The 19,350-nt window shown below is 40.0% G+C and overlaps 1 protein-coding gene and 1 non-coding gene across 4 annotated transcripts in view; one reads left to right on the plus strand and one right to left on the minus strand.

Moving 5' to 3' along the window:
- The window catches only part of SMARCA1 (SWI/SNF related, matrix associated, actin dependent regulator of chromatin, subfamily a, member 1), a 77,372-nt gene extending 66,530 nt beyond the window's left edge, over positions 1–10,842 (minus strand). For 2 of the 3 annotated variants that reach the window (XM_025373002.1, XM_025373003.1), the window contains exons 1-5: positions 10,527–10,835; positions 5,596–5,682; positions 3,550–3,716; positions 3,108–3,208; positions 2,901–3,001 (exon numbers count right to left, since the gene is read on the minus strand). In XM_025373002.1, coding sequence (XP_025228787.1) covers positions 2,901–3,001; positions 3,108–3,208; positions 3,550–3,716; positions 5,596–5,682; positions 10,527–10,700 — 630 coding nt within the window. In that variant the 5' untranslated portion in view covers positions 10,701–10,835. Of the gene's footprint in view, positions 1–2,900; positions 3,002–3,107; positions 3,209–3,549; positions 3,717–5,595; positions 5,683–10,526 lie in introns of all 3 variants that reach the window. The other variant, XM_025373001.1, reaches the window with a different exon arrangement.
- LOC112616756 lies at positions 5,811–5,882 on the plus strand. Its single transcript, XR_003117775.1, has one exon. It is a non-coding gene; the product is annotated as a small nucleolar RNA SNORD112 (small nucleolar RNA).
- Positions 10,843–19,350: the final 8,508 nt, after the last annotated feature.

Consider the following 19,350-nt stretch of genomic DNA (forward strand, 5'->3'; position numbering starts at 1 on the left):
GGAACCACAAAAGAACAGAATTTTGCAGCCAGAAAGAACCTTAGAGAGATCACCAATTCCAGAGGACTTTTTAAAAAATAACATATTCAATACCTATGAACAGATACCTAACCCATAAGAAAGGGAACTAAGCCTTTTTTGGCCTCTTAAAACTGCTTTTGGTTTTATCTCTGAGCAAGATATATACTTCTTTTTATAAATGTCTGCTTAAAGCTATTTTTTTTAGATTGTGTCCTATCTGATATGTCACTTAATGAGACAACTTTTATGAATACTATACATGAAAACCTTAAAATGTTTATATTCCTTAACCAAGTAATTCTACTTCCAGGAATCCTATGGAAATAATCTGAGAGGTACAGAAAAACCAAATTACAAGATTCTTATAGTGGCATTATTTACACTATACATCAGGCAATCCAAATGAACAGCAATAAGAGAGAAGTTGAATAAAATTATGGTACCTCCCTAGGATTATTATGTAATAATTATGTTCAGAAAATGTCTTAATTACATGGAAAATATGTATGTAAATAAATCAGAATGCCAAATTATACATACAATAAGATTTCAACTATACAAAATAAGTACAACCAGAAGAAAAAGACTAAAAAGAAATATGCCAAAATGTTAGCTGTGGTTACTTCTAAGTAGCACAAGTATAATTTAATTTTAGTGATTTATTTATTTTTTTCCAAATTTTCTATACTCCTTAAAGTGTCTATTTTTTAGGAATTAAAACATATCTAGTATTGGCTGGGTGCAGTGGCTCACACCTGTAATCCCAGCACTTTGGGAGACCAAGGCGGGTGGATCACCTGAAGTCAGGAGTTTGAGACCAGCCTGACCAACATGGTGAAACCCCCATCTCTACTAAAAATACAAAATTAGCCAGGCGTGGTGGCGGGCGCCTGTAATGCCAGCTACCTGGGAGGCTGGGGCAGGAGAACCGCTTGAACCCGGGAGGCAGAGGCTGCAGTAAGCCAAGATCACGCCATTGCACTCCAGCCTGGGCAACAACAGCAAAACTCCATCTCAAAAAATATATATACATATAAATATATGTTATGTATAATATATATTTATGCTGATACTAGATATATATTTTATATATATTTTATATATCATATGTTATATATATCTGGTAGCATAAATACATCACTAAAGACCAGATCCTTCATGTTTAGACAGGCTGCAGCCAAGAGCTGCTTGGGGCAAATAATCCTGGTCCTTCCATTGTCCAATTTACCAAGCTCCTCCCCCTCTGAACTGACAATAGTCTTCAAATCAGAATACCTAAATATAACGAGCTACAGACCCTTGCTTTAAGGGATCCTCTGCCACACACCCAACAGTTGCTCAACCAGGGATGAGTACTTATGCAACTGACTACTAACTATACTAGACGCCATAGGGCACATATCATCATGTGGCTCTTCTGGATAATAGTGGTTACAAGTATGGTTTCAGAGTCACATAAATACGAATATTATTGAGTTATATGGATTTAGAACTTTCCCTGCCCTCTCTTAAATCCCATTTTATTAATTTGGTCTTCAAATACAAATATAGGCCTTCATATATTCCCCCTTTAGCTGATGAATTAGCATCTTACGTGCCTTACTTTTTCCTGTTCGGTTATTTTATTACACATTTATAACTCCTTCACTGATTTCCAAAGCCCCACCATGCACTGTACTGTATCAAGATTCAGCATTACTCTTTATTCGTTCCTTAGTCCACCTATGCACTTTTTGATTGTTCACAAGTCAAAATATTGATATTCATTCACACATGCATATATTCAGTCAGTCATTTATGTATTGCTTGGTTTGTATACCCCGCTTTATTCCCAAAAGGATTTCAGGTAGCCTACAATCAAAACATGGAACATAAATTGATGGCAAAATAGAAATAAAGAGACGACAAGGAAAGTAAGAAAGACAAGTAGATAAAGAATAGGAAAAGACAGAAGGACACATGGGGCAGACCATTAAAGGTTACATAAAGTCAGGGTGGGGGTGGTTCACACCTGCAATCCCAGCACTTTGGGAGGCCGAGGCGGGTGGATCACGAGGTCAGGAGTTCAAGACCAGCCTGGCCAAAATGGTGAAACCCCATCTCTACTAAAAATACAAAAAAAGTTAGCCGGATGTGGTGGCAGGTGCCTGTAATCCCAGCTACTTAGGAGGCTGAGACAGAGAACTGCTTGAACCCGGGAGGTGGAGGCTGCAGTGAGCTGAGATCGTGCCACTGCACTCTAGTCTGGGTGACAGAGCAAGACTCCATCTCAAAAAAATTTTTTTAAAAAAGTTACATAAAGGCATCATTTGGGCATCCATCTTCACTCTGTGCTTCCTGGAAGCCAAACTGCAAACAAAAACAAAAGTACAGGGAAGGTTTTTGGACCACTTGAGGAAAGCAGAGTTTTATGGCCTGTGAAAGTCTGTGTTCTAGCGGTTACTTAACAAAACAATTCTAGCCAGGTGCTGTGGCTCACACCTGTAATCCTAACACTTTGGGAAGTCGAGGTGGGAGGACTGCTTGAGCCCAGGAGTTCAAAATTAGTCTGGTTGACATGGCGAGACCTGTCTCTACTAAAAATAAAAATAAAAATTAGCCCAGTGTGGTGGGCACGTGCCTGGAGTCGCAGCTTCTCAGGAGGCTGAGGCAGGAGGATCGCTTGAACCCAGGAAGTCGAGGATGCAGTGAGCCGAGATTGTACCACTGCACTCAAGCCTGGACAACACAGAGAAACCCTCTCTCAAAAAAATAATAATAATTCTAAGACTACAAAATACCTTTTACATGGTAACAACTTTAAAAAAGCCTCCAGGCATCGGGGAGCGGGGGCAGGTAAGCTCAGGTTTAGAATGTGGTTTTAGCTACCGATTCCTTACCATTTCATCAGCCAAAATGCCATTGACTCCATTTTCATATAAAGATATCAACCAATTCAGTCCTCGAATCTGATAATCTCTCAGTGGCCCCCCTTTCACATCTGGGGAAAAAATGCAAGGACGTTTCATACTTTCATTAAAATATTCAAGTAAAATTTTTCTAAAACTAAATTGAAAAAGAACTCACCAATGTGATGAAGTACTTACATGAAGGTGACACCTCAAATCTAATACACACATTAGATGTTTTCCGACTCTCCGACAGTAGCTCTTCATCTTCTTCTTGCTCTGTGCGCCTGTGGCGGTAGCTGAAATTAAAAAAGGAAATCCCTTCATATTCGACCCAAATGCTAAGGTATCAATTAAATCAGTGTACATGGCTATTATCTTTTACAGAAAAAGAATGAGTTGTCCAAGGTATTGCTTAGAAATCGGTAGAACCAGCCTACATTTTTACTGATCAGCCTCTAGTGAGAAAAAAATATAGGTATCTTCAAAACATAATTATAATGGCAATACCCTTATTTTTTGTCACATGAAGGTATACTGAACAATAAAGAGGGAAGGGGTGCATGAAGGGATCAGGGAAGACAGGAGGAAGAAAAGGCAGGAGAAAGGAAAGAAAATAGAGAGAGAGGTGCCAACATACTCTCCAGCAGAAATTAAGCTCTGCTTTTCATCTTTCTTTATTCGAGGACGTCCCAATTTCATGTTCAGTGGAGATGTTGGAGATTTCTGTGCTGAAGGCTGAATGAAATGTGCAAAAAGTTCTGTCTGCTTCAGTAAAAATTCAAATCTCTTTGCTCGGTCGGCTTTCTAATTTGCAAAACAAAAGAAAAGTAAGGACTTTGCTTTTCATTCCTTCAAAGTCATTTAACAAATACTTGCATTGCATTTACTTTGTACAACACTCTTAGCACTTTAAACATACTAATCCACTCAATTATCTTAAGAAACCTATGACGTAGTTACAGGTATCATCTCCACTGTAACTACATGCTACTGAAGCACACAGAGGGTAAGTAATTTGCCCAACCTTGCACAGCTAATAAATAGCAGAATTTGAAAATGTATTTTCAAATAGTTTGAAGGGAAGAAAAATGATCTGACAGACAGTAAATTCCCCAGTAACAAATATCCTTCTTAAAGAGTCATAATCATAAAGCAAATTCTCTTTCCAAAACATTATTTTATTAAATAAAATAGTAACAAAATTAAGCATCAAATATGTAACATATCCCAAATATTGAAATATAAATTAACTATGATATATATATACCATAAACTGAACTCTTAAGAATTTTCAAGTTGTATCCAGAAATAACTTAAATCTTAAAATACAGTATCATCTTGTCTCAAAATATTTTCAATGTCATGGTATAGCAATGTAACAAACAGTCCTCTCTTCACTCACAGGGATCTAGAAAACTGCATTTTATGCTAGTAGCATATAAACTTTCTCCCCAAAGTAAGCAGAATTTGGGAAAAATATATAAACACACACACATATATGTGAAATAGTTAATATATATTAACTATTAAAAGTTGGTATGTATTCTAATTTCTCAATACATTGTAAAAGGTCAGGGAACATGTACCATATACAGGCAATAAAACTTTGTTTCACTAAAAAATCTTAAAAGATCAAAAGACATATACATCATTCTAGATAAAGGAAAAAATAGACTATTTATTTATTCAAAGTCGCTTTCCAACCACAGAGTAAAGAATAGTTGATTGCTAATGAAGGATGCATAATTAATAACCCAGAAAACTTACAGAAGAGTTCATTAACATAAATATAAGAGTTAGATAAATTCAGACCATGAGCTGGAAGGAGGCCAAAAACTTTCCATTTTATGTTATCCTCACTGGAATGTTATTTTTAGAGTTGTTAAAACATTGTCTACCTACATTAGATGTGGCCTTAAACATAAAGTCTTATAAAATAGCTATCAACAACCAAAAAAAAAATATTTCATCTCTACTTATTTTTACAATATTATTGCAAAAACAATCCCTCAGAGAAAAAAAAATCCATTTCGACCACCTGTCAAATTGTTGAAAGATCCAAGGTTATAAGAGTTTAGTTAAAATTAAGGCTAAAATATGGATTTTAGTGACTAAAAATTAAATAATTAAATGTATTATAGCAAGCAATATGTAAGTATAACTAAGATTATGCTGCTTAAATATGTGATATTTTCATGCATTGGACAAATATTCTTCCCTTTAAAGTGTATTGACGTATTACATATTTCACTAATGTGTAGCATTTATTCATATGTCCAAAGAAGGAGAAAGAAAGAAAAATATGAAAATCTGGCTTTGTGACTGGATTTCTCTCAGGTCACAAAGCCACAGTGGTATTACCACTGATTTTTTCACCTCATAAATAAATATTTCTAGCTTACAGTATTTTATTATGGGACAGAGAGCACTGAACAAAAATGAGATGTGACTTCTAGTCCCAACTATGACATATAGCTTCCCTGATCCTTTAATTCCTCATCTGAAAATGAGGTTAATTTATTCAACATAAAATATTGTGACAGACTGTATATTAAATTACTTTCCAATTCTAAAATCGATGATTCTCTATGCATTACATATACATACGTATTTTTTCGTCTTTAACATCTCAACTATAAAAATTAACTACAGCATTCACTATCCTATCCAAGAGTACATTTACCATTTTCTCTTCATATTCCGGGTCCATTTCCTTTTCAGATTTAGGAGCTTTAGCAGCAAGTTTGAGTTGAAATGAAGAAACGTTTTTCTAGAATTTCAAAGAAAATAAATGTCATCAAATTGCAAAGCAAGGTTCTTAAATTGGTCAATGTTCTCATTAGAAGAAGGCGGAAAGCAATTACATAACTAAATATATAAATCAATGTGGGACATGCATGGACTGATGATGAGAGCATGTCACGAAGCAAGGCTTATGATTAATCCAGTTCTGTACACCTGAGGTCCAATAAAAACATCTGAAAAATTGTGAATGCCAGAGAAATATTAATTGGAATAAAACCCAAAAGGCGAAACATTGAGCTTTCTCATCCATTCTTTAATTTACAGTGTAAGAAAATGTGTAAACATTAAATAAGAGATTTTAAAATCTAGAAAAGGCTAATATCAACCACAAACCAAAGAATTCAAAGAAAGTAAATATTAATTCTCAGAAACACTCCTTCATGTCATGGAAATATGCCACACTTTCCGAAGAAAAACTGTGGTTTCTGTTCCTAAAACAATACTTTTTAAATTGTTTTCATCGCATTATAAGAATATTTAATTTTTTATGTAATGCAATGTGATCATATATACTTAATATAATAGTGCAGTTTTAAACTTTTGGCTTATGTTAATTTTCTCTAACTGGAAAGAAAACTAAACTATTTATATTGCATAAATATTTTGTAGAAGCAATTTATCAAGGCTATTTAAGTATTAATGTTTGATATTTCAAAATTGTAATTTAGCAAAAACTAACCTCAATCAATAACTTAATACAGAGATTATCTGGGGAAGGGGGTTATCTCATGCACCCTATCTTTTGTAAAGACAAGCCTGTACTGGTAAATATAAATACATATATAGAATAAGCCTCCTTCCCTATAAGAAATCAAGAAATAAAATAACAAAAACACAAATCTACCCATCAGAACCAAAGATGAGAGTATTTCATTTTTAACACAGACTTTGCGTAAGTGAAAACACAAATTTGTTCGTGAAAACCATCATGGCTTTTGTCAAACTATCGCTGAAAACTTAGGTCAAAAATCAACAGAATGTGACCTTAAACATAAGAAAGATATGGCCCCAATATGTCTTCTAATATTTACTAAAATTTCTATTTTGAGGAAATCCAAACTGAGATTATGGAATTTGACCTTGTCCAGACTCTTTCTTTGTAGCACTGATCAGATATCATTCAGTTACACTAACCCAAATAATAACCATCTTGATTTACAGCATCTGACATGTACACACCTATGTGGAACGTTTTGAAGGTAATCCTGGATGGATGAGAATAGAAAACTGCTGAAGAGCCCCTCAAACTCACACTTTCAGACTGCCATATATAATATAAATCGTATTTATTTTCAAAGCAACAAGAAAAATTGGGTATCAAATCCATACCTTTATCATTCATTCCTTGAAAGGCTATATGAAGTGTAGTTTTCCAGTTTCAAAACAGTGAAAATAACTTCCTCATATACACAAGTGTATATAATAATGTGGGAAGTACACTTACAGAAAATTAAAGCTTTAATCCTAGAAAAACATTTTACCCACTACTTTTTTGCTTACCTTGCGGTAGACTACCATCAAAATCTAATTATATGCTAATTAAAATTTCTAATCTTGAGCAGGGCTATTAAAAGCTGTGGGTAATTACTTAATTGGCAGTATCTTCCACAACAAATTTTAAAATACCTATCTTCTAAACCTTCTCATTTGTGTGTGTGTGTGTGCATTCTCAAAACTACATTTTTTCATACAAGAAAAGATGAAAGGTGACTAACAGACTCTAATGAATTCCTTTGGATTTTGTTATCTGAGTCTAGGTGCCATGAGAACGCAGCACAAGGTCAACAAAATGGCTTGTTTTAAAGACCATGACCTTTTTCTTGATGTTTTCATTACCAAAGACACCATCTCCAATTTCTACAGTGCTGGGTAATCCAACCGTCACTTAAACCAAGTAAGTTCGACAACCAGAAGGCAAGCAAAAATACCTTTGAGTAGGTAAATGTCACAGGTCAATTCACTAAATCTCATCTACTGTATTCATCATGAAAGTGCTCTCATTCAGAAACCTATTTTATTTTATTTGGTAGACAATTCCACCAAGTTTGAAAATCTGGCTTCCCATGTCACCGAGAATACAAGCAACAGTAAAAGACATGGGAAAGATGGCTAGAGGAAGGCACTCTACAAGAAGGCACAGCAGAAACCCAAGATGAAAATGTCTTCCACTGCAGTAGCATCCCTCATCCTTGGTGTGCACGTGTCATTACTTCCCTTTCTCCGCTTTATCACTGACACTTTTGTATTTTACAGTTGTTTTCAAACGAGTTTATGGTTTTGTTACACCTATATTCTTTATCATAAACTAACATATTATTTCTGGTGAAACTAGATGAGGTGTTTAAAAAGTGATAGCTAACAGTCTGGCAATTAAGGAAGAAGACAGAAAAATTTTATTTATTTATTTATTTATTTATTTACTTATTTATTTGGAGACGGAGTCTCAGCCTGTCGCTTAGGTCGAAGTGCAGTGGTGTGATCTCGGCTCACTGCAACCTCAGCCTTCCCAGTTCAAGTGATTCTCCTGCCTCAACCTCCCAAGTAGCTGGGATTACAGGTGCCCGCCACCACGCTCATCTAATTTTTTTTTTTTTTTTTTTTTTTTTTTGGTATTTTTAGTAGAGATGGGGCTTCACCATACTGGCCAGGCTGGTTTTGAACTCCTGACCTCAAGTGATCCACCTGCCTCGGCTTCCTAAAGTGCTAGGATTACAGGCGTGAGCCACCGCGCCCGGTCAGAAAAATTATTTTTAAAAATCAACACAATACTGGAAGAGTCTGGTAGGTGGTTACTTAATTGAGACGGAACAACCTGCAGGATTTTCAGGTGCCTTTGTGTCACTGTTTGAGTACACTAACTGATGACCATGAAGAAGAGGTTAATCTGCACTTTTAGTACACAATTTAAAGAGTCAAGGTAGTATGTAATATATTTCAATTGTTAAGGAAAAATTAAAAATAAAAATGATGCAGCGGCTAAACTTCAGCTATCCAGGAAGTTCCTGACATACAGCACCTCATTCCCCTATCCTGAGTGGACAAATGAAGTACTGGTAGGGCTATTTCTGATGAGGCAACAGAGTTGACAAATATGTAGGCATCAACTCAGTGTTTATATTATACAGTTTTTTTTATTGGTCCCTTGTTTTTACACAATTCAAAATTTTATAAAAAATTTTATACAAAATTCAAAAATGTATACAACCTGGAAATTCGACAACCTTTCCTGCCATACAAAAGGCAGTTTGGCACTCACATTTGACCAGTCTAGGGAATAAAAAGCACAGAGACATTTCCGAATTTCCCAACATTTGATTTATATTGATGCTTGGTATTACGCCCACTTTTAATCAACAATATTGTCTTACTAATCCAAGTACCGCGTAGATCTTACAATGTGTATGTTTTCTACGGTTTTGATTTAGCACTACAATTGTCCTTCTGTTTAGTCAACCTTGTATCAGTAAAATATATGTCACATAAGCAACTGCTAAATTTAAAATTACTCTTCTCATTTAAGGCGAAAGGTGTTAATTTTCCTCAAAAGCTTTTCATTTGGTCGTATAGTATCATATAATGATTCAGACAAAGCCACTTGAGATCTCTAAAGCAAAATTACCCACCTTTTTAAAATTGCGATATGACTACTCGTAAATGGGAAAAAAATCCACCTATAAACGATTAGTTGTGCAATTTTATCATACATCAAAAATGCTTAAGCCCCATCCTATTTTTATGTCAATTTTTCAATGTTCTATAGTTTTATTTGCATGTCTCGGGCCACACGAAATGTGCCTTATGGAGATAATACATATTTTCTGGATTGGCTTTAATATGTGTCAGAGCGGTTCCCTTACGTTAGAAGCAGCTCATCTTGGCGACGCTGAGTTTTTTAAAAATTAAAGGAAAAAAAAAAAAAAAAAAACCTGTGTGTGTCCAGGAGCCAGCAGCGCCCACTAGGAGAGGGAGGCGGAAGCCTGGAAAGCTTAGGGCCGGATTGAGGGACCATTGGGGTGGCCCTGGAGTGAAACCCTATACCGTCGGGGGCGGGGCAGAAGAGGGTGAGGGTGCAGATGTTGGAAATTTTCCTAAGCCAGCGTCCACGGTTTCTCAGTTTGCGGGGGTGGGGGGGTACGACGCAGAGAGCTCCTTTCCTCGGGGTGACACCCCCACCTCGGCAGGCGGGGTTCAAACGAACAAGGGATGGTTTTTTTTTCCTGCCATCCAAAAGACTGACATTGCCAATGAAAGAAAGAAATGTCTTCCCTGTCACCCTCCACCCAGCAACCACCAGCAGCACCTTGAAATTCGAATTACAAAAAAAAAAAAAAAAAAAGCCCCAGCAAAACCCCTTTAGCGCGAGTGTGGGATTGAAGGGCCCAGATTTCCCAGGCAGAGGCCGACGGGAAAGGGGGGGAGAGGGAGCGAGCGAGAGGAGAGGGAGAGGCGGAGGCTTTTTCCTGCACAGCCCCATCCCCCACCCCGTTACCCGAGTTCCGGGAAGGTGGAGGGGGTCGAGGGTTGTCGAGGGGCTCCCGAGCCCCCAGGCCCCGGGAGAGAGGGCACCCCTCCACCCCGCGCCGCTCCCGCCCGCGCCCAGCCCCGCCCCCGTCCTCCAGGCGGCGAGAAGGAAAGGGGGAGGGGAGCGAACGCCAGGCGGTTCCGCCGCCGACCCCCGCACCCGCCGCCCCCAGCCCCGCAAAGCTCCGCGGGTACCTGTCGGCGCCGAAAGGTTAGGCTTTGGGCCCCTCAGAGGGGCCAGGCACAGGATTTGTCCACCACACACACACACACCCCCTTCCTATTTACCTCCTTCTTCTTCTCGCCCTTCTCCGTGGCCGCGGTGGCTTCGGTGGCCGCGGCGGCCGCTCCCTCCTCCTGAGAGGTGGACGGCCCCGGTTGCTCGTCCTCTATGACCACGATAGTGGCGGTCGCATCCGCGGCTGCCACGGTGGCTGCCACTGCGGCGGTGTCCTGCTCCATGCCGTGGGAGCGGGAACGAGGAGGGGGACGAGACAGGGGACGAGGGCTCCTGGGCGGCGGCAGTGCCTGCACTGGAAAGAGCTAGATGGAGCAGGGGTGGGGAATCACTCCGCTTCCAACCCCTTCGCTCAGGCCCCCCCTTCTTTAAATAACCCTCAACCCTGCCCCACTTCCGTCCACCCACCCTACGTCATGGCCTCCCCCCGTCACTCTCCCCCCTTCCTCCACCCCCCCTCAACGATCGCGAGACTCCCCTTCCCCACCCAGAGCCCGGGCCGGCCCCGCACGACCAACTGTTGCCTGAGTGTGGGGCGCGGACAGGGGTGGAGGCGGGAACCCACAACTCGCGGTCCCCTAAAAATCCCCTTTCCCACACGCCCCCAACAGTGAGCCTGAGCTCCCCTCGCAGATGCGTGCAAAACGAATCCTCTTTCCCTTAAATCTGCTCTTTGTACCTCGGGGCGCTCTCCCCTTGCACAAAGAACTTTTCCTCTGCTCATAACTGTACTGTAGAAGGTCTTTTTCACCATTTGCAAAGCGCGGAACACCTCTGGGACTGCCCTTTCCCAGGTCGCTAAAGAGGTAGGATTAGCGGTGCTGTTTCCACCTTCCTAAATTCTGCACAAAGCTGCATTCCTTGAATCTCTTGATTGCAGCTGCAAACATTCACTTACAAGGCAGTCTGACTCTCAAGTTTTACGTATATTTGTTCTATTTTCACCTCTGGTACCTCTCAGGTGGCCAATGTGCAGTAACCCTTCTCTTGCCTTCACCACTACATTTTTAAATTCCTAGAGGACAAGGTCAAGATTCCCCACCAAACCTGGGGCAACATGTGGTAGGCACTCAACATTAGTAATCGAAATGAATTACTGTGATTTTTTGGCACAGGTCTTATTTGCACCTCCATTATTATTTGGTAATAATACACTGATAATATGAACGATCATGGACATAAAATCATTTCGTGATACAGAATCAATCAGTGTCCATCAGCAGATGAATGGTTAAGGAAAATGTGGTCTATATACACAATGAAATACTATTTAGCCATAAAAAAGAATGAAATTTCATTTGCAGCAACATAAATGAAACTGAAGGTTATGTTGCACAAAATAAGCCAGGCACATGTTCTCACTCATATGTGGGAGCTAAAAAGTAGATCTCATGGAGGTAGAGAGTAGAATGATAGGTACCAGAAATCTGGGAAAGGTGTGTGGGGTTGAAGCGGATCAACGAAGAGAGGTTGGTTAATGAGTACAAATATACAGTTAGATGGAAGGAATAAGTTCTGATGTTCAAAGTAGAGTAGGGTGACTCTAGTGAACAAACAATGCAATGTATATTTCGAAATAGCTAGAAGAAAGGACATGAAATGTTCCCAACACATAGAAATGACAAATACTTGAGGCGATGGACACCCTAAATACCCTGACTTGAGAAGGACCTTTAAGGACAGCAACAGTGGAGGATTTATTTTTCACCAAATTGCAGCTATTGGAAGACAGAATTCCTCTTTCATTGTATGGGACTGCAAAGGAGAAAAGTTCAAGAAATATTTGTTGTGTATTGGTGTGTCCCTGCTTTCAAGTCAGTCTTGTTCCACTGTATTTCTCATTGTCAGTGTACATTATTTCAGTTACATCGTGGGTTAAATGCACTTTTGTGAGGAAATCTGGGAAACTCACATCCCTTTTTAACACCTTTTTTTTTGTGTGGGGACATGTGTTCCAAGTTCCAAAAAAAGAATTTAGAAATTTATTTGGGGGCAGAACATATTTGTACGTTGGCAATTTTCCATGCATGTATAATGCAATCCTTCCTTTTCGAGATGACGCGGCTGAAAGTGCTATCAAGTATATGAATTTGGCTGGAAAGGTCGATGCTTGGTCAACAGACCTTGCCACAGGATTCATGTAAATATTGCCCTTTGGCTTATGGCAACAGCTGCTGTTTACAGAGCATGTGCTATCCTTATTTGTAAATCTGCCTAAAATTCATGATCTGTAGACTTTGTTCAACAAGAGTCATCTCATTTCTGAGCCTACTCAACACCTTGCTCTATCTGCTACTACTTTCCCCAATTATGTCTTTTCATTTGAAATGGTCTTGGATTGCTCTATTCCATTGGGGTTGGAGGACAGAGCAAACTTTTATAAAGAACTGGCTCACGCCTGTAATCCCAGCACTTTGGGAGGCCGAGGCAGGCGGATCACAAGGAGATCCAGACCATCCTGGCCAACATGGTGAAACCCCATCTCTACTAAAAATACAAAAATTAGCTGGGTATGGTGGTGCACGCCTGTAATCCCAGCTACTCGGGAGGCTGAGGCAGGAGAATCGCTTGAACCCAGGAGACAGAGATTGCAGTGAGCTGAGATCAAGCCACTGCACTCCAGCCTGGCAACAGAGCAAGACTCTGTATCAAAAAATAAAATAAAAATAAACTGGGAACCTCAGAACTAATCCCGGTCTACCGGTCAATATGTCCATTTTGGCAGATTATAGAGGTTGTTCAACAATCATTCTCGAATAGCCAAACTTGTTTAGTAGCTACTAGAACATGTGCCCACTGGTGATATTAAATGTTTTATAAAGTTCATAAAGGAAAAGCCAAAGGCTTCGTGTTCCTTCTCTTATTTTGTGTCTGAAATTTGTCATTGAAACCACAGTATGACTTAAAACCACATTGTGATCCGACTGATTAATGTTCTTCAGAAACTGGCACAAAAGATTCTGGACATACTGTCTTGCTTACAGCTACAGTAACCATTCTGTTCATATCAGTAAGCTTTCTCACTATTTTTTAAAAGACATTTATGATAGTAGCATTTTTGAAAATGTGATATTTCCTTGGTGATCCATATTTTAAGGAAAAGGTCATGGTAATAACTAGTATACATCTACCATTTCTTGAGCACCCACTATTGTATTAGGCACCATGCTAGATTCTTTACATATGATATTGCTAATCCTCCAAATACTTCTATGAAATAAATATTATTATCCCTATTTTACAGATGAGAAAATGGAGATTTAGGCTAAATAACTCATCTAACGTTCCATAGCTAGTAAGTGACAGGAGATAGATTTAAACCCCAGACTGTCTAGTCCAAACCTCATTTTTCCACTTCATCTTTATTAAGTTCACTGGTCTTCACAGGGCTTCCTGCTTGACAGTAGAAATTATGAGAAAATAACTGAAAAATGTTTCTGCCATCTGTCTCCACGGTGTTCCCTCTAAAGCAGCTGTGTCCGACCCTTTGAATGCAAGAACATTTTTTGCCTATGTGGTGGCGGATATCACGAAAATTAGGCATGGACCTTTTTTTTTTTTTGATTATCAGCTATCATTGGCATTAGTATTTTATGTGTGGCCCAAGACAATTCTTCTTCCAGTATGACCCAGGGAAGCCAAAAGATTGGACACTCATGCTCTAAAGTAAACTCTCAAAACAGTAATGAGACTCAGGACAGTTTGTGCAAAGAAGGGGAGAGCGTAATAGAAACAACTGAGATGTCCAAGAAGAAAGGATTGCCAAAACATTGTATAGTACATTAATAAATGGAATGCTATGCAAGCATTAAGAATGATTATGTGTTGACCAAGCGCGGTGGCTCATGCCTGTAATGCCAGAACTTTGGGAGGCCAAGGCGGGTGAGTCACAAGGTCAGGAGTTCGAGACCAGCCTGGCCAACATGATGAAAGCCCATCTCTACTAAAAATACAAAAAATTACCTGTGCGTAGGGGCGGGCGCCTGTAATCCCAGCTACTTGGGAGGCTGAGGCAGGAGAATCGCTTGAACCCTGGAGGCGGAGGTTGCAGTGAGGCGAGATCGCGCCACTGCACCCCAGCCTGGGTGACAGAGTGAGACTCCATTTCAAAAAAAAAGAAAAAAGGAAAAAGAAAAAAAAATAATGATTATGTAATCAGGTATCTGTTGACATGCAAATATATTCCTGTATATTGTTAAGTGAAAACATACAGGCAAAAAGATAGAATGATCCCGTTTTAGCCACACACACACTGAAAAACACTATTTACATAAATGTATTTCCACAAAGGAAAAACCCTGGAAGGTTCTACTCCAAATGTTAAACCAGTGGTTACAGCAAGGTGGTGGGATTGTGGGTAATTTTTTTTCTTATTTTGCTTTTCTATTCTACTTTTCCTCAATGAAGGTGTTTCTTTATATAATAGATAAATACAATTTTACAGATGAATCAAAACGTATTACTCAAAACTGGACAAGTTTAAATTAATCCTTAACAGAAGGAGTATGACCTAGTAGATAGGGTGAGTCAAAAAAAAGAACAGGCCAGGTGCAGTGGCTCACGCCTGTAATCCCAGCACTTTGAGAGGCCGAGGCGGGTAGATCATGAAGTCAGGAATTCAAGACCAGCCTGGCCAAGATGGGGAAACCCCATCTCTACCAAAAACAAAAAAATTAGCTGGGTGCAGTGGTGGGCACCTGTAATCCCAGCTACTCCGGAGGCTGAGGCAGGAGAATCACTTGAACCTAGGAGGTGGAGGTTGCAGTGAGCCGAGATCACGCCACTGCACTCTAGCCTGGGTGACAGAACAAGACTCCGTCTCAAAAAAAAATTGAACAGAACAATTTCACACAGAAGAGACAATGCAGTAGTAATGTGTAATGTAACAGATGCAATGTGAGTATTATACTGTTCACAATAACGTTACTTCATTGAGGAATGATTTTTGATATTGTTTTAAGTGGTATATAAAATGATTTTCTACTGTTAAGCAATTTTGCAAAAGTAGCTCAGGAAAAAAAATACAAGATTTTCTTCTCTTTTCTTTTCTTTTTTTTTTTTTTTTTTTTTTTTATTGAGACAGAGTCTCATTCTGTCACCCAGGCTGTAGTTCAGTGGTACAGTCCCGGCTCACTGCAACCACCACCTCCTGGATTCAAGCAATTCTCCTGCCTCCGCCTCCCGAGTAGCTGGGACTACAGACACGTGCCACCAAGCCTGGCTAATTTTTGTATTTTTAGTAGAGATGGGGTTTCACCATGTTGGTCAGACTGGTCTCGAACTCCTGACCTCTTGATCCGCCCACCTTGGCCTCCCGAAGTCCTGGGATTACAGGTATGAGTCACTGCGCCCAGCAAGATTTTCTTAAATGCTCCCAACCCTGAAATTCTACCCACCCACACATGCCCTAAAACACGAAACACATGCTAAATAATCTGAATTGGGTTTGCGAAAGGCACAATATTTTTTTCACTATTTAATACATTTTATTTCCATTTAAATAAATCAGTTAGTTTCTATTACATGCAAGTAAAAATTCTCATGGATGCACATGTTACCATTGATGTCCATGTATTTACTATGTATGTAAAGGCACAATATTATCCATGGCGATATTATTAGAGGCAGAATAGTACAATTATTACCAACTTTGGCTGTAGAGTCAGAAAGACTTGGGGTTCAGATTCTACCAAATTGTTTAACCTCTGTCTCCTCCGATTTGCATCTGTAAAATGGGTATAATGATACCTAATTCAACGTGATTTCATGAGGATTTAATGTAAAATATATGTATAAAACATTTAACATGATCCCGGCATATAACAGATTACTCAGTGGATGGTAGTTAACAAAAAGAAAAAAGCAGGGTGCTGCTTTCAGTTTTGGCTGAGCCAAGGAAAAAGACAGAATATGGTAAAGTAAGTCTGAAAGTCAGTGCTAAACTAAAACAGGAATAAGGCGGAAGTGCTGTTTGCCAAGTTCATTTTCTCTGTTCATTATCATTTATCAGGGTCAGCAATTTGGTGCAGTTACACTTCCTCAAAGGTAAGTTCTGAAGAAAGGCAGTAATGAGGGAGAAGAGGGTTAGGCTACTTCTCTACTTAGACTGTGACTTTTTTGAGGACAGGAATCGCACTCGATTCATCTTTGTTTAAAAAGAGGCCGGAGGGGCCAGGCGTGGTGGCTCATACCTATAATCCCAGCCCTTTGGGAGGCCGAGGCAGGAGAATCACCTGAGGTCAGGAGTTTGAGGCCAGCCTGACCAATGTGGAGAAATCCCGTCTCTACTAAAAATACAAAATTAGCCGGGTGTGGTGGCACATGCCCGTAATCCCAGCTACTCAGGAGGCTGAGGCAGGAGAATCGCTTGAACCCAGGAGGCGGAGGTTGCAGTGAGCTGAAATCATGCCATTGCACTCCAGCCTGGGTGACAGAGCGAGACTCCATCTCAAAATATATATATAATAATAATAAGAGGTAGGAGGGAAGGCAGTTCAGGGACTGGCTCCCTAGCTACACCGTGCCCTCCCCACTCCACACATACCCTTCAGCTTCTGTGTTGCCCTCTTATTTCTCCCATTTTTCTTCCTTCAATCATGTCCTGAGTGTCCGTTCTTGCCAGATTTCACATGCGTAATAATACACTTATATAACATTTTTCAGGGCTCTCCCCCAGCTTACCCACTACATGTAGAACAAGATACCAAAAGACAATGATGTCTCCACACACACACACACACACACACACACACACACTCAAAAAAAAAAAAAAAAAAAAGATTGAGTCCTTGTCCTGGGCCTAGACCAGTGGTTTTCAAACTTTAGCGCATCAGCATCATCTGGAGGGCTTGTTAAAACAAAGATGGTTGGCCCCACTCCCAGAGTTTCTGAATTGGTAAGTTTGGAGTGGGGCCAAGAATTTGTCTATCTAACAAGTTCCCCACTGATGCTGATGCTGATGCTGATGCTGTTGGTCCAGGGACCACACTTTGAGAACTAGTGACCCAGAACAGGGACCAGCAAACTTTTTCTGTAAAGGGCCAGGTAGTAAGTATTTGAGGCTTTACAGATTATAAAGTCTTTGTCACAACCACTAAACTCTGCTGTTGTAACGTGAAAGCAGCCATAGACTATAGACACGTGAACATGGCTGGTTCCAATAAAACTGTTTTTGTGGACGCTGGAATTTGAATTTCATATAACTAAATATTATTATTATTATTATTATTTTGATTTTTAAAAACAATTTTAAATGTAAAAACATTCTTAGTTCAAGGCACATACAAAAATGGGCTTCAGGCTGTGTTTGCTGACCTTTGCCTGAAAGAGACTCATTCTCTGTGGAAGACAAACACAAGTGGACGAAAGAAGACTTAACAAAGCAATTAATGTATGAGAATGTGTTTAACCTCAGTAGTCATCAGGGAAATGCAAGTTAAAACCACAATGAGGCCCAGCACAGTGGCTCATGCTTGTATCCCCAGCACTTTGGGAGGCCAAGGTGGGTGTATTGCTTGAGCCCAGGAGTTCAAGACCAGCGTAGGCAACATGGTGAAATCCTGTCTCTACAAAAATGAAAAATAAATTAATCTGGCGTGGTGGCATGCACCTGTAGTGCCAGCTACTCAGGAGGCTAAGGCAGGAGGATCACATATCCCTGGGAAGTCGAGGCTACAGTGGGTCATGGTCATGCGACTACACTCCAGCCTGGGGTGACATAATGAGACTCTGTCTCAAAACAAAACAAAAACAATGAGATACTGCTGCACATCCATTAGAATGGCTAAAATGTTTAAAGACTGACAATGGCAAGAGTTTGTGAGGATGGGGACTCTCATAGAGTGCAAGTGAAGATGTAAATTGTACAACCACTTTGGAAACCAGTTTGACAGTATTTACTAGAGTTGAGCACATATGTACCCTTTTGTAGTAGCAACACAGAGATGTGCCACCTAGATTCTGCTTCGAGGAAGAACATTCTACTCAGGTATGTGGGGGAGGTACAGTCAGCAGATAGCCTCCAGCTGTCAGCTCCTTGAGACTCTGCCTTAGCTGCAAAGAGCTGCTTCACCGGAAGTCACACTCTTCCTAAGGTGACCATTTCAACCTGACAAAGTACTCACCAATGGGCTCTACTTTTTCCAAAACTCAGTGCCAAGTTAGCTCAAGCTTCGTCAGCCTTGTATCATAGTTCATCTCTCCTGCCCAATACTACTCCCTCTGCCTTCCTTCCACTGGTATTGATCCCTAATAAACATCTTGCACCCAACATTTCATCTCAGCTTTTGCTTCTAGAGAGCCCAACCTGTGACATCTTTCACCCCACTAGGATAATACACCCCAGAGGTAATCATTCATATATGCACCAAAAACCATGTACAAGAATGTTCTAGGCTGGGTGCAATGGCTCACACCTGTAATCCTAGCACTCTGGGAAGCTGAGGTGGGTGGATCACCTAAGGTTAGGAGTTCGAGTCCAGCCTGACTAGCATGATGAAACTCCATCTCTACTGAAAAATAAAAAAAATTAGCTGGGTGCAATGGCACACACCTGTAGTCCCAGCTACTCGGGAGACTGAGGCAGGAGAATCGGTTGAACCCTGGAGGCGAAGGTTGCAGTCAGCAGAGATCGCGCCACTGCACTCCAGCCTGAGTGACAGAGTGAGACTGTGTTTCAGGAAAAAAAAAAAAAAAAAGAATGCTCTTATCAGCTTTTGTTTGTAATAGCCAAATGCTGGAAACTACCTAATGTCCATCAACAAGAGAATGAATTAATTCCAATATAGTCACACAATAGAATATTGTACATCAATTAAACTGCAGGGCATCTATATACGACCGCATGCATGACATACTATTAGCTGAAATAAGCAA

This window comes from Theropithecus gelada, chromosome X (assembly GCF_003255815.1).
Source record: "Theropithecus gelada isolate Dixy chromosome X, Tgel_1.0, whole genome shotgun sequence".
NCBI lineage: Eukaryota > Metazoa > Chordata > Mammalia > Primates > Cercopithecidae > Theropithecus > Theropithecus gelada.